General features: G+C 42.0%; 1 protein-coding gene across 2 annotated transcripts in view; it reads left to right on the forward strand.

Annotated features, from left to right (window-relative positions):
• Positions 1–722: 722 nt before the first annotated feature.
• CCDC6 (coiled-coil domain containing 6) overlaps positions 723–16,128 on the forward strand; it is a gene marked incomplete at its 5' end in the record, with an annotated part of 48,832 nt that continues 33,426 nt past the window's right edge. For both annotated transcript variants that reach the window (XR_013922384.1, XM_080348293.1), the window contains one exon: positions 723–1,040. Coding sequence is in view for 1 of the 2 variants with exons in the window: in XM_080348293.1 (XP_080204419.1) it covers positions 723–1,040 (318 nt within the window). The remainder of the gene's footprint in view (positions 1,041–16,128) is intronic.

Raw genomic sequence — 16,128 nt, forward strand, 5'->3', positions numbered from 1 at the left:
AATTCCTTCATACGTTATAGCCATCAAAAAGAGTAAAATTTGAAATTTATGGTGGCATGGAACAAAAAGGTGGTGTAGTTAGAGATAATAAAATCCTTGCTTGTCATTAATGAAAAAACTACTGTTATTAAAAGACCTCTTCATAAATAATTGAGAAATCAATTATAGAGTCTTGGTGACTAATTTATCCAGGAGCGATGTGGATCACGTTATGTCATATAACGAACAGTGTGTACACTCTGATATATCTCGCTATGTCTTGTGCCTTTATTCAGCTGCTCCACAAAGAAATAACGACCACAAAAAAAGGAAACTAACGTGTGTAGCATGTCAGAAAATACATCATGTGAAATGAGAGATGGGCATATCTTAATTTGAAGCGGTTCTACAGCAGTATGCAGCCCCGAGTTAACACGTCACTTTATCTCTGCGCCGCGAAGGGGAGCGGGACCAAGGCCGAAAGCCCAGGGTTCGCGTGCAAGCCGTTTGCCGCGGATAATTCGGCGTTTAAGCGAAGTTGCTCCCGCAGAGGCGGCGCCGGGGCCGCGGCAGCACCGAGCGCTTCACCGGCGCTTCCCTGCGGCGCGGCGGCGCCGCCAGGCGGCGCTGTGGGCGGGCGGCGCGCGGGGGCGGCCCCTCTCGGCGCGCGGGGAGGCCGCGGCGCCGGCGCGCGGCCGGCCCCGCCCCCTGCTCGCCTGGCGGCGGCGGCGGGAGCGGCGGCGATGGCGGACAGCGCCAGCGAGAGCGACACGGACGGCGCCGGCGGCAGCGGCGGGGGCGGCGGCCCGGCAGGGCCGCTGACGGCGGGCGGCCCGGCGGCGGGGCCCGGCTCGGGGGGGCCGGGCGGCGGCGGCGGCGGCTCGGGAGGCAAGGCGGGCGGTATCGTGATCTCGCCGTTCCGGCTGGAGGAGCTGACGAACCGCCTGGCCTCGCTGCAGCAGGAGAACAAGGTGCTGAAGATCGAGCTGGAGACCTACAAGCTCAAGTGCAAGGCGCTGCAGGAGGAGAACCGCGACCTGCGCAAGGCCAGCGTCACCATCGTGAGTGCGGGCGGCGCCGCGCCGGGCCCGGCGGCGGGCGGGCGGGAGGGGAGGCGGGCGGTGCGCGGGGTGCCCCGCCGCGGGGGTGTCCGCGCAGGGCGGGCCCGGCCGCCGCCGCCCTCCCCTCAGCCCGGCCGCGGCCTTCCCGCCGCGCCGCCGCCGGGCGCCCCTACCTCCACTTCCCCCGGAGGCGGCGGTGGTTAAGGCCGCTTTACCTCAAGCGGGCCCGGCTGTCACCGCGGCCCGTCCGGGGAGAGCGGCGACGGGGGGCAGGTGGGGTCACCCGGCGCCCTTCGCGCCGGCCTTGGGCCCTCAGCGGGGTCCGGGCTCCCTGCGGGAGAACCGGCGGGGAACCGAGGTGGCCGCCCCCCCCCGGCCGGACCCGCGTGGCCGGCCCGGCTCTCCGCGGGGAGGCGGCGCCGCCGCCCCTGCCCTGCGCCCGGCGGTCCCGGCGGGGAGGGCTCGGGAGGGGGCGGCTCGGCAGGGCTGGGGCTCGGGGCGGTGAGGGCCCTGCAGGGGAAGGGCCAGGCTGGATGTTCCCTGAAGTTTTTCAAAGTAGAGATTTTTCTTTTTTGGAGTAATCTGCGGAGATTATGGATTATCTCTGCAGCCGTCACCTCCTCAGCCACCGTGCAGAAGCAGCGAGTTGCATGATAGCGTCTCAGTCGTGAATAAGTGTTTGATTTATTTGTGCTTTTTGTTAGCTGTGGTATTTCAAGAGGTTATTTAGAAACCCATTTTAAATAAACCTCTTGGAAACAATACAAGTAACACACCACGCCATCCCAGGAAGAGCTCAGTTACTGGTTTGTGAGCACTGTGAGGATAACTTGGAACTGAACGTCATTTTATGTGATGCTGTTAGGCATCAGTCCTCTGTAAAGCATCTATGAAAATACAATAGTATGACATTGTTTTCTTCTCTGTGAGTTGGGAGTTCAGGAATTTAGATTAGAGGGGGTTTTGCTAATTCGGTGGTCAGAGTGATCATTTAGGTGTTGTAATGATCATGGCCTACACGGAAACAAAGTAGGTAACATGTTAAAGACTGATTCAAGGTAACCCCGATACTTGTATACACTGGTGTGTACATTATTGCCGGTGCAGATGGATTTGTCTTGAGAGAGACCGATTTCACCTGCATGTGCTCATTCTCTTCCCATCTGATTTTTTCATAGAGGTTGCTTTATTATGAGCCTAATGGCCATTTTATTGATGATCAGTTTTTTCATTGTCGATATATCTAGCAAAGAAATAGAGCCCGTCTAGGCAAACCTCTCCCCTGTTCCCAGTAGTAAGCGTTCAGTGTCTAGCAGGATATGGGCCGGAAGAGTGCATGAAATACAATACAGAAGTAATTTATTCAAGGATGACAAATATAGTGCTAGTCAGGGAAGCATGTGCTTTGTTAATACTTTATGAGAAGAGAATGTGTCTTAATTAGGTAGCAGCGGAGTGCCTTCTGATGTTGAAAGGGGCTAAGACATCTTGTCAGTCAGACATTTTCTCTTTGCCTGTTAGAATGGCAAAGCATCTTTCCGAACCCCTGGTAGGTGTATTGTTTGTAAACAACTTGAAAAAAATGTTTGTGCACATTAAAGTTCTTTAGGCACTGTCTCTAGAGGCTGATTATCTTATATTTTCATCAGATTTTAATTTACAAAACGGAAGTATTTTTCTTAAATCTAAAACTCAGTCTGTATGTTTTTGACATCTTGGATAAAGAGAGAAAAGGTGTTAGACTTCTATAGCAACCTGTACGCTGTCTGGAAAACTGGCATCTTTAGCAGACACTCTGTCTTTTGGTATGCTAAACTGTGTGCACAACTGAGTAAACCACTTCTAATTCAGTAAGTGGTGAAATAATGAATGTAAAACATAGCTTTTTTCAGGTCACTGAGACTTTGTGCTGTGGTTTACATAGTCTGTAATGTAAACACATTTGCAGTCAAAATACTTTGTTGTGTTGTTCTAGTATACAACTGACTGGAGATGAATGTTATTGGAATGTTGAAATGTGAGCCATTTGCATGTAAATGTAATTAAATAGAAAGTTTTCTGAATTTCTCCATTGTGATTCTAAACCTTTGTCACTTTACTCCTCCACCAGCCCGCTCAAGCTCCTGGCGGTGTTGCTGTGCTGTCAGACGGGCGCTGCGTACCCGTTTCCTGTTGTAGACATTGTAATGTCACGAATCGGCTTTGATTTTTATCAGGTGTTGAACTGTGAAGCGCAAATGAAACCAACAGGGAGCCAAAATAGCAGGTGAAATGACTAAACCTGTGTGCTGGAGGTGAAGGTGACTCCTCAAATGGCATGGCGCTTCACCTGCGAGCTTTCCAGAGTCCTGTTGTTTCAGCTCCATTGTGTTAGTGCCATGGGTACTCTTGACTTTTTCTGGCTCCCACCATTATCTTTAATGGCTTTGAATATTTTTCTCTTTAAGGTTTACCAGGTAGAAAGCAGTCTTCTTCCTCCTTCCTCTTGTGTCTGTGCTGGTGTAAGAGTTAATATGACATCTTTGTTTCTTGGCTTAGTATTATTGGTGTCAGCGTGGATGTGTACAGTTTGGGAATTATTTAAATAGCTTGCTGTGTAGGATCCTATTAGTTCTATTTTGTGGTTAACCCTTGTATCATAGGGTTGAAAACAAGCATATCTAAGCACAGGAGGCATACATTAAAGTAGTTGCACTTGGAAAACTGACCAAGAAAAGGTGTTGACTTGGCAGGCTTATATGCTTGCTAACTTCTTATGACTTCGCATCTAAAACTTGTAAAAGTCGATACTGCTTTAATACTGAAGTTGGTAAAACTAGCTTGTCCTAAGTAAATGTCCAAAAAGGTGTGTGAACCCTACTCCTTCCAGTAGCCTGAAAAGCAAACGAAATGATGCTCTTGGTTGTGTGAAAATAAGTAAATATACATTATAACTTTCAACTGCTATTATTGGTAACAAACTGGGAGGGAGGAGCAAAGCGGACTGAAAGCTCAGTAAATTTGAAGTGTTATCTAGCAGTGCAAGATCATTACATTACAAGTGCAGAGTTTCGGATCAAGCATTAAGAAGAAATAACTAAGATCACTTGATGCGTTTGCAGAGTTCATTTATCTGTCTTTAGCAATCTTTAATTGCATGATCTCATGGTATGTTTCTGCAAGATCCTTTTTAGGAAATAGAATGAATGGTGCCTAGTTCCAGAAAAATCACACACCTGAAGATCTGAGATGCTGTGTGTTTGAGATGTGGAATAAAAAGTTTGGGTTATAGTGCTGCATTACCAAAAGTGGATTTCCTGTGTGAACTTCCGTGATTTTTTTGGTGAAAAATGTCTACCAAGGAGTTGTCACATCTAATGGACTAAGTCTGGGACAGCACAACTTGTCTAGTTAAATAAGAGTACCTTAAAAACTGGCTGGTGGTGGTAGGGTGACTGCTTTGAATTGGTGCATGTGACAAAAGCTGAAATACCTCAGCTGGGTGTAGTTATGTCTTGCTCAGAAAGCTTGTTTTGAAGTCGGTAGGACTTGGATTTCTAGCTTCTTTTTTTCTGCTTTTCAGTGTTTGATGTAACAAAGTCATTTTATTTCAGTGAAAGCCACGTAACCTTTAACTGATACTGAAGCATTTTGATTTTCTTTATTATTGTTTTGAAACCGACATGCCTCATAGAAACAGTGCTTTTAATAACAAAAAGAGTTTTAGATAACAATTGCTGCAGGTATATACATGCTTACTCTTGGGTGTTAGATTCAGTAATCTAACTTGTGTAAATTGGCCTACTATAGTCAGGTGTCTTCTATAGTTTTAGAAAATTAAAGTGAACTAAGCCTCATTCTGTGATTTATTTTTTAACTGTGATAAAGATAGTGTATTTGAAAAGCTGTAATTTAAAAATGTCCCTGCTCCAGAGTGCTTGGAGTAGCAGTTTTAATGTTTTGTGACATAGATTTTACAGTAACAGCTTCTCAGGTGGATTTTTTTCCCCTGCTGTTTGCTTTGTAGGGAAGGGAATTATCCTAGAAATAGCTCTTTGTGGTGCTGTGTGGATCCCTAACAGGACCGCCAATTCAGATGAGACAGTCTCATCCAAGCTGCTAATGGCATAAGTAACACTTGGATGCTGGTTTTTGTGGGCTGGCCATGAGGTATCGCTGCCTGGTAGCAACTGCTACCGCACTTGCTGGCCAGGGGTGCCAGGTTGGGGACTACTGGTTGCTGCTGGTGGCAGCATTTTACTGCCAGACCTCTGCCACCACCCGTGTGTCTGTAGCCAAACCTGTACCTCTGCACTTTGGCCCTCAGCTTGACTTCCATTCCTAGAGCGCTGGCAGAAGGCAAGTTGCATCTCCTGGCTTCTCGGTCTCCTCACTTGTTTGTGCACAGCAATGCTAATGTCTTCCCCCCAGTTGGGAGAAACAATGGAAGAAAAAGCCTTACTCAGATCCTATTTCCTTGCCCCTACTCACAAATCCTGAAAAAAAATTTGTGGCTTCCGATAACAGCTGGCTCCTGAAAACAAACAGACTTTCTGGGACTTGCAGATTGGAAAAATCCTTTGTGATATCCTAGACTTGTTACAGCTTTCTCAATAAATGACCAGGTTTAGATGCTGGAAATAAATAAGATTTTAGCATTTTGTTCTCAAGGAAGGGTGCGGTGGCATTTGTATGTGTGTGCACATGAGATCTGCTGTTGTGGGTTTTCGTGGAAAGTGTCAGCCTGGATAGATAGTTTGAGGAAGTGACTGGGTGTGCTATATGGTCAAAAATCCCCTTCAAAAATGCTTTTCAACAGCTTTTTTTTTTTCTCTTTCCTGGAGTTTTCACCAGAATTTCAAAGCAGGACACCTGTTTCAGTACAGAATATGTCTATTAATAGTAGAAGAAAGGGTGGGATAAGCTAACTGAATTGAAATATGAACCTTTAAAAGGTGCTCACTTACGGGCATGGGGATGAATAAAAGAAATTGATTAGTAGCAGCTAGAAGTAAAAAAAAAAAAACAAAAAACAGACCAAGAAAGGAAAGAGATTAATATTTTAAAAGAGATATCTGTAAGTCTGTTATTTACTCTTTATTTTGAAGTAGGTCTAGCTTGTGTGAAAGAGGCTGACTTGCCGTTTTGTGATGTCTTCTGTAGGTGTAAGAAACCTGCTTGTGACTTCTGTATCCAGTTCCGTCATTTGTAGCTCTAGTGTGTAGCCAGACTAAGCTGAAAGTCTAACTTGGAAATAACTTATTTTAGAACTGCTCTGCTTACCTCCTTTTCAGAGTAAAGACAACTTCATTGTTCAGAATAGCAAATTCATGCACAATGAAACTCCATCCAAAATTTTTCAGGAAGAGCAGGCACATAGGAAATGAGTGTCTTGTATTTCGGTGTTACATTTGCCTCAGATCCTCAAGAAGCTTCTGCAAAATGGCTGTAAAGGAAAAAGGAAGCTTAGTAATGTTAACTGTTTTGACCCTTAGGTTAAAGTGGTAAAGGCAGTGCTACTTGCTGTGTGATTGTTGAACTAATTGTAGAAAGGTATATTATTGTCTGTTTCCATTTGTTAGTTATGCGCAACCAGTAGCATATTGAAAAACATTGTCTATGTGGTGGTAACAGCATGTTACATTTGTCAGTGTTGTAGGCCTTTTTTAGTGCTGGTTAAAGAAAAAAAAAAAAAACAATAACACCACAAAAAACCAGAACACAACAAAACAAACCCACAGAAAAAGTGGTAATGTTTCTGAACTTGATACCAATAGTTAATAAACAGGAACACTTGTACTTTCAGGGAGTCTGAGGCTCAAGAGAATTGCTAAGTCACTTACTTTGATTTGTGTCACATCTTCATGTTTTTCTGAGTTGTTCCAGCATTGAATCTCGTAACCTACCTTGAAATGTGTCTTTGGGAAATGTATCCAGTTTTAATTTGAAGACTAACAGAGGTGATGAACCATTGTGCTTGGAAAAGCTCTGCTGTCCTATCTCTGGTTCTTCCCATCAGCTTTATCAAGGCTGACCTGCTGGTTCTTGCTGTGCCTTTTGACTACGTTAGTGAATCTGCTGGATGCTCTGCTTTCTCGTTTTGAACATATAGGCTGCAACGGGCATCTTCCAGTTTACTTTGACAAACTGAACTAAGCTCTCAAGCTTCGAGAAACTGGAAATCTAATGTGCTGGATGAAAAAAGCTGCGGGTGTATGATGCACTGATCTGGCCTAAACACCCTTCTCTCCTTCAAATTTGCACTGAAGTTCCTGATAGCTTACATTAGAACTGACAGGCTTTGTTTATTTGTTTAGTTTCCATCCAGTATTGTCAGTTGTCTCCTGTGAGCTTACGGTGGTGTGCTCTGGCTAATTTGGCAGAAATGCAGGAGCATACCTGTGCCTCTTTCAGGTCTGATCCATACTGCTGGGTTGTCCTTTAGCACTTGAGTCGATGCTAATAATTGTGAAGTCGTAGTTACAGGAAGGATATTTTCCCTTTTTCTGGGATTTTTTGGGGCTTGGTATCAGTTTCATCAAAGCTGTGTACAGAAGAGGTGAGCTGTCTCTGCTGGGCCTTGGGTACCAGCTCGTGTTGCAGCATCACAGGTGAAACTCATACAGAGGTGTTGTTCCTTCTCTCTCTGCCCATTCCCTGAGACAATCCCTTGGTTTGTGGGGTCGGTCATTTTTTTCAGAAGTGCAGCTTTGGTAGAATGAATTTGTTTCAAATGAAACAAAAGGTGAAGGTGTCTGTTATTATTTTTTATAGTCCTGCTAATCTCAGTCTCCCATAGTTTATCAGAAATGACTTACTGAGGAATACTCTGCAGTGACTATTTTGAACAACATAATGCTTAATACATTTGGTGTGAAATTTCTAATGAGATTTTTCCACTGATGAATATTTTTGAGGTCAGTAAACCACTTTGGCAATCCTGCTGTATACTTTGATTACTTTATAACTATTTTTAAATAATGTGTGGCATGTATTACTAAACCAAAAAGTCATATGAGTGCCATATAAACATCCTACACCTTTGCAGTTATCTTTCTTACAAATAGTCCTTGGCTGAAAGATGAGTCTTTGCTTATCTGCCACAACTTGTTCTCAATAAAACTATGCTGAATGACCCTTTTTATGTTTCTGTCCTTTATACAGTAAATCAATTTGTTTCCAGTATTGCCACTGGGTTGATACTCAGCTGTGATAACCATCTATGTCTTGCTTGCCGTTGAATATTAAACAACAGCTCTAATTTTTTTAGCTGTTATTTTATCGATGTTCCCATGTTTAATAATGGTGGAATGTGTTCTGTCAGTAGAAGTACTGCTATATTCTCTGAATTACTTTGGGGATGGAAATGAAATAAGAACTGAGATTTTAGAGTTCATTTGAGAATGTTTAATAACACAAAGTCCTTGGTGTTTCTGTGGGCTTGCTATTCTGCATAGAAAGTAATTTTGCTTGTCTTTCAAGTGAACTTTCTTATTGAATCTTGAATTGTATGTCAGAATGGGTTCGTAGTCAGCTTTTATTTTAAGAAAGCTGTTTAATGTTGGGTTTAAACATTTACTGAGACTAATGACCATTCTTTCTTAGTCTATCTTCAGAAACAAGAGAGTGCTCTCCTCCAAAGCATTGAAGATTGTCAGCAGTAGACATCTGATGTATTTAAGCACAGTCTGGTAAAAGTAGTGAGAGAAACAGTTGCTTTGCTGCTCTTTTTTGGGCTGGGTGGTAGGAGGAGGTTGCTGAATTTAGCAGTGGAGCAAGAGGTGAATCCTTTCTGTCTTACTCTTGAGGAGAATAGGGACAAACTGTACACATTGAATTATGCACATGATTTGGTATCTAAGCAGAATGAATGACAAAGAGACAAAGACATGGTCTGGAAGAGAGGCAAAAAATACAATATAAAGCAAGTTCCTATGGATTTGTAAAAGAAAACATTCCTATTCTGTCTTGCTTCCAGCACAGCAGCCTGGGGATGTCCAGAAGGAAACATCTCAAGTTCCACTTCATCAGTGAAGTCCCTCTGTCTAACTGAAGAAGTGTCTTAGTTTTAATTATGTGGACCATTTTTGTCGCATTTCAATGTATGGGATAAGAGAATGACGTAAAAATGAAGGCAAGACATTTGTGGTCAGCTGTTCCCAGTAAAACACAAGTGTCTAGGTAGGAAACTCCAAAGCACAAATTACCGATGTGCACGTTTCACATCTCTCTCTCTGTGTGGTGCAAGGGCGCCTTGATAAAAGTTTGCGCAAAATATTTACAGAAACACTGAAGCAATTTTTAATCCTGATACTTGAGTTTGTAATTTTTTCAAATATTCAGTTAAAATATAGACATTGTAGGCTAATTGTTGCCCATGGGGACAGTTTAGCACCTGAGAGTAGTCCTCTATCCTTGCACACCTTCCATTACAGCAGTTTTGTTCCTGGAAAAGACGATATTCCCTCAGCGTATCAACTGATACCCTGGAGAAACTCTTAGGAGAAGGCCTCTTCTTCCCTTTTCAACTCCAAATTTGACTTTGAAATTTCATCTTCTGTGCATTAATATTACATGCAATCTGTTTTTCAGTTTGGGGTAGGCTTAGTGAGGTAGATGGCTATCTCTTCAGCTCTGCTGTGGATTGAAACAAGCCTAGCAGTGTTTCAGCTATCTGTAAGGTTTCCTCAGGTATTTTAATTCTTTAAACTGCCTAAAAATGTGATGTTTCTGCTCATTACTGTAAAACTAAGGTCTTTCTAGTTCCTTTATTGTTGTTGATGCTAATCGTATTTAAACCTCCTATCACATATATAAATAATTCTCACAATTATACACTTTAGTCCTGAATAAAAGTATGTTTATTAACAAGTCAGACATGATAAAGCCCAATGATGTTTAATGGGCCGTAGTATGAAGCTTCTTCCTGTGCCTTGCAGTTTAATTTCTACTGGCAACAGAGGATGTTGGAAGGTTTTTGGGGCTTTTAGGTAGCAGTGGGATTTTGCTTTGTTTCCCTTCACTTTCAGATAGACCGAAAAAGCAGTTACTGTGGATTTTGCAAAACGTAGGAGTTTTTAATCACCCTTTTTCCAAGAGCTTTAAACAGGATGTGTTTTTCGAATCTGTTAAAATAAAGAGTAGAAATTTTGTCCTGGCTAGTGCTCAGGAATTGATTCATTAGGCAAAAGCCCTGTTCTCACAAGCCCCAAAATCCTGATTGAATCAAGAGGAAGAACATCTCCAGAGTTGTTTTCCAAGAGTAAATTGTACCTGAGATGCAGAACTGCAAAAAACTCCCTCTGCAAACTGAGGCACGTAACTGGAAGTTCTTACTCTGTGAGTGGAGAGGTGGGCAGGCGTTTCCTAAAGATTTCTCTGTATTAGACTTACTTCTCCAGATCTGTATAGGGTGAATATTAATGGATGATTGTATTGCCCCATATCCTGCAAACCTCTGTTTGTAGAGATCAGAGACAGAGGATACAGAGCGAAGGATGTGTCTTACCATATTCCTTATCGTATTTTCATACACTACATTTATAGACTTGCTTCTTGTTTTGAAAGCCTAAAAAGAGATTGCTTTTCAGAATGCTATGGTATGTACTGTAAGATGTCCAAACGGTAGAGAAGGAAAAAACCAAAATATTATTCCACTCACTGACTCCTAAGAAGGATAAGTAGAAACTTCGGTTTGCTGCGAAGGAGTTAGAGCTAATGTGTCTTAATAGTGGGATGGACAATGTGGTGTTTACTTCATGAATACATTGGTTTGGAGCAAGGTATGATTATAATCAATAACAAGCTGTGTCTCCAGAACTCTTGGATCACTGAGAAAGTCTTTCTCTAGAAAGACAATGTGTGTAAGAGGAAATTAGGGGAGATTTTAAAAGGAGCACTCTTAAGAGTTTAGTTATGTTGAGTGACTAGGGGTGGGGGAAAAAACATTGCCATCCCTGAAAATTGTCTAAGTTGTATTTAAACTAGTCATTTAAAACAAACAAGCAAAAAAAACCCCAACAACAAAGCCAAAAAAATTAAAGAAAGTGAATCAAGAAATTACATAGTGAGTATTTCACACTCATAGTTTGGAAACTCCAGAACTGGATTTTGATACAGTACTCCTCCTCCTCCTTGTTTAATAAATTTGGAGGCGGGCAGATTTTATTGATGTAGGTATTGCACGGGTTATACACACCTGAAAGAAGGATCTCCAAGTGCTGAAGGCCACTTGGATCTAGACGAGAAGGATGATGAGTAAGCAGGCTGTTTGAGCTCAGGACCCAGTCTAGAAGTGAGGAAACTTTTGGGCTTCTTCCTCCTGGGAATGGAGAGAGTTGCTGACATGTGAGCAGGATGCCATGCAGCAGTGATCTACACCTTCTGCCTGAAGAGATGGGTATAACAGAATTATACTTTGACTCTTATTACACACTCCGAAGAAAATGAGACTTCCTTATTTGCATACTTGCAATGATTTACCTGAGCTACATAAAGTGAATAAGGATTTTCGTTAAGATTATTTGGGGAAAGGGTGAGAGGAGTGACTATTAAATCTCTGCTCCCTGCTTTTGTTTGTGCGCCTTTGTCTTTGAATAGAGAAACAGTTGTGGCAGCAAAGCTACTTTTAACAATAGTTTGCTGTGGTTGTGTTTTGAGCAGAAGCTTGTTATTTTAAAACAGCTCAATGCCTGTTAACATCAACATGCATACCTCTGAATAGAAGCTGTATAGTAAATTAGCCACCTAATAGTCCATTTTTCTGCTGAATCTTTTGCTTTTCCTGCTCTGAAGCTTTGGGAGTGTGCAATATTGAGTTTGCTAACTGGTCAGTCCAGCAAAGTGGGCTGGTTAATGTGTGGGTACATTGAAGATAAATGGTGATTTATCAGTGGGTGGAAAACAGGCAAAAACAGTATTTAAAATATGTTAGCTTATGAAGCATTTATGCATAGGATGTCATTAATATTACAGAATAATTTGGGCTGATTTGTTGCAGTACTACATTTCTTGTAGGTTCTAGTACTGAGTGCAGGACAACCAGATTATGTTAAACTTGAGTATTTTAGATGCAAGTCACATAAAGCCATAGCATCTCACAAGGATGGTAATTCTAATCATCATGTAGGGCATGTAGAATAAGTTTCAAAAAAACCCCAACAACAAACCAGTATATGGTATATGCTACAATAGTAGCTATAAGCAATTTGGTATCTTTTTTTTTTTTCTTTAATATCCAGAAACCTGTGGGTTCAAAAATTCAGGCAAACTAAACATAAAACTACAAATCTATTTATGTGTATGTGTGCATCCTTATGACATTTTTCAGCAGCTTTCATATTGAGGCTGAAAAAAAGCAAAACCTGTTCCACGTACCTCAGTATTCTATTTGTTTTACACTTATTGATTAACTATCAAACTGTTTACGGTACAAAACATTCACCAGTAAAACAGCAGTGTCACTGGCAGTCAAAGAGTAAAGCAAAAACTTCTTTCAAGTAGTCATCAGTGAAGGATTAATACAGAGAGGTATTTCAAACTGTGGTTCAGTGTTTGATAGGACAGTGTAGTTTTATTTTCTGTATTGTCTGTCTTTGTAGATGTAAATATTCAGTTGTGTATAGGCAAACAAAAATGGGGCAGACTCTAGCAAAGCACAGGGACATTCTGCTGGAGCTGCGTGTCCTGACCTTTGTGCCGGGCATGGTCACTCACCCCTGCTGGGCTGAGAGCGGAGCTGTGTCTTGTGGCCCCATTCCCGCTGCCTTCCTGGCTGTGTCATTAAGAGCCTTCTGAGGAACACATAACTAATATTTTGAAGAAATATTTTGCATGTATACAGAGGATTTATGGGACCTGGTTTTGTTGCTTGTATGTGCTATACTCATTTTACGCATGCATCGGAAATCCATCGCTACTCAAAATGCAAGAAGTGTGGGAAATGTGTACTTTGTGTTCATGTGCAGTGGTGAGCTGGAGAAACGGGTTCATGAAATAGAGGCGTTTGGAAAGGTCTGTGGGCTAGATTTAATTTTCCTGCTAGGTCATTCGTGCCTTGGCCTATACCTTCTGTTGGCTCAGGTTACAGCTCTTGTGTACTGGAAGCAGAAACTCCAGCCCTGATAACCCTCTGGGAGCTTGTTCTACATGATGATGTTTAAGTGACTGAAGAATAAGTGCTATAAAGCATGTGTCTAATGAATAGTCAGATTTTTAAGATTTCAACGTCGAGCACTCAAAATAGGAAATGTTTAATATTTGCCTGCACAACCTTGCTACCTTTCCTTTGTGGTGCTTTATTGCCATACAGTCTTTAATTACATTAGGACCTGCATAACAGCATGTAGTCATGGTTAAACTGCTAAGTAAAAGTTATTTGAGGTTTGATACGTTTTTCTAGACCCTGTCTTGACGTTTTCTTCGTCACAGAAAATGTGGCTTTTTCATGTGCTGCATTTGTATTAACTATTTGATGCCAGCACTTTGATACAATTAAAAACTCTTGAAGAGGATAGACTCAAATTTTTAATCTGTTTTGAAGAAAGGCATTTAAATTGTGTTTTAATTATTTAAATAAATTCAGGAATTGATTGTTTTAATGACGAATTTCATACAGCTTGTTATACCTTGTTTGGAATGAACCAAATGCATTAATTTTATAAATATTTATGTTTGCAATGAGCCCGTTTTTGTAACTTGCTTATTTCACTTTCACCACTTGTATGTTTCAGTTGTGCGAGAATCTTGCAGGTCAACATCAAAATGCAGAGAGAAGCTGTTTTAAGTGCTTACAAAACTGAAGTGGAATGGAATTGCATACTATCAAACAGTTTTCTTTCTTGCTGGTGCTAAGAGATTGTTTTGCGTGTGTGAATACTACAGAACTTTTGTGTTTAGGAAGCTGGTCAATTCTGAGGGCTCTTTTAAAGTGCTATTTGTTGTGTGGTTTTCCAGGCCGCAAGATGTCTCGAAGGTAACTGAATTTTTGAGAGAAGGCCTCACAAGACTGTGTGAATGATGTTGAGCTGAAAACATTTGATCGTGGTTAAAACTGACTTAGAAGAAAAATGTGTGTTTTACATCATTAGACTCAGCTCCTTTCTCTCATCAGTCTTTTGGCCATTGCGGGTTCATATGACAACGTGCTGGATCGCTGGGTGGGCATCGAGTGAAACTTGCTGTGACTGGAGTCGGCAGGAATGTTGTGACAGAAGCGTTTTGACATGTCCAGCCAAAACCTAACTGACCTTTTAAAAAGGGGAGGGTTGGGAGAATGAAGGGGAAAGAGAATTTCCAACTACAAATGGAGGTTAAAAGAAACTGTATTTTAACACTTTAATTGCTTATCATACAGATGCTCCTTTATTATTGTATCTTTTTGTTTCCTCTTACAGCAGAAGTTGCCTACTGAATAGTTGAAATGGAGTAGGAATTGCCTTTTGAGACAGTTCTGCATGTGGCTTTAATGTTACATGATAGGTAACATTTAGAGTAGTTGAAGTTATCAGGCTGAGGTTCAATACTGATTTTTTTTTTTTTTTTTCCTCCATTACTGTGTTTTGGAAATAGCATCTGGTAAACCTGTAACTGTAAAAAACAAGCAAACAAACACAACAACCAGCCAACAACAACAACAACAAACAGGGGAAAAAAAACACAACAAAAAACAAAACCACAAAACTTTTTCCTCCTCATCTACTATGTTTCTGTTGTTTAAAAAAGAAAAAAGCCCGACAGCTCGGGGTTCTGAAGGAAACATACCAAGGTATTACTGCGCGCTTGTTTGTTTTCAAAACTATGGGTATTCTAGGAGATGCTGTATACCCAAGGACACAAAGATAAAAATGCACAATACTGCTATTTGTATAGCTCTGTTACTTCTGAAAATGCATCTTAAAGAGGGGGAAGAAAAAGAAAAAATGAGAAAGAAAAAATGAGAAAGAAAAAAGTACTTTTCTGTCAGAACTGAAGAAGTGACCCTGGGGTTTACCATAGATTAAACAGGAAAACACACTACAAATTGAACCCAGAACCTGAATTCTAGCTCACCACTTTAACCACAAGAACATTCACTCTCTTTTTCTCTGCAGACAGGCCATTCAGCTGAAAAAAGTCCCTTGAGGGGAAAGCTACACTCATGTCATACTGGAACTTAGGTGGAACTTCTTGTCCTTCAGCCCGGACAGACAGATGTGTGCTGCTGGGCTGTCGCGATAGCTGGCAGCAGTGTGAGCCCTTGGTCTCTGAGTTACCCTTGACTCCTGTCCTTGTGGTGATTCATGTTCCTCCCGGTCTCAAGCACACGTTGCCTGCAATGTGCTTGTTTCAGGTGTGGCTGGAGAATTTGGAGGAAAAAAGTAGCTCCAGCCTGGAGAGAGCTGCACTGTGAAAGTTCTTCCTGTAAAGGAACAGTATCAGCTCACTAGAATATTTGTTGCGTTTGTGGACCAGTAGTTTTCCGTATCGCTTTAAACTGGTGCCGGAAAGTATGACCAGAGCAGTAAATTGAGTAAGTACTGCTAGAGGAGGAGTGTGTGCTTCAGGAAAATAGGGAAATCTAGGTTTTATTTTGTAGCAAGAACTGCATATTCTAAAATCATTGTAACTTTCTGCACTTCTTTCCCTTTTTATCTCATCATGTTTTTTAGTGGGACTTTTGGAAAGGCTGCTTTTCTGAAGTGATAGCTTTAGTTCAGTGTAACATGCAGCAACTGAGATCATCTCTTCCTGAAGCTGCCCCAACATTTCAGTCTATATTCAGTAGCAAAGATTGAGTTTCTTGTGTACAGCAACCAGTTTAAACTGCTCTTCAGCTCCATCTGCAGGCCTGTATTCTCCATAGGGTCCTGTCAACAGAAATTGCACCATAAAAGATGGATGAATAGTAAATAGGTCTGTGGTGGCTCTTACCTTAAAGATGAGGGATCCTCAAGGGTGGATTGGATCAAAGCATCACTTGGTAGGCTGTTTCCAACAAGCTTCCCTGAAATCAAGTGTCACCTCTGCTCTGGGTGCTGCTGGAGACGGGTGATGCTCTGTCAGCGTGCAAGCCAGGTGTGCCTGGTGTCTGCCTTTCAGGTGGCTACGTGTAGGTGACTGGGGCAGTTGG

This window comes from Nesoenas mayeri (genome assembly GCF_963082525.1).
Source record: "Nesoenas mayeri genome assembly, chromosome: 7".
Lineage (NCBI taxonomy): Eukaryota > Metazoa > Chordata > Aves > Columbiformes > Columbidae > Nesoenas > Nesoenas mayeri.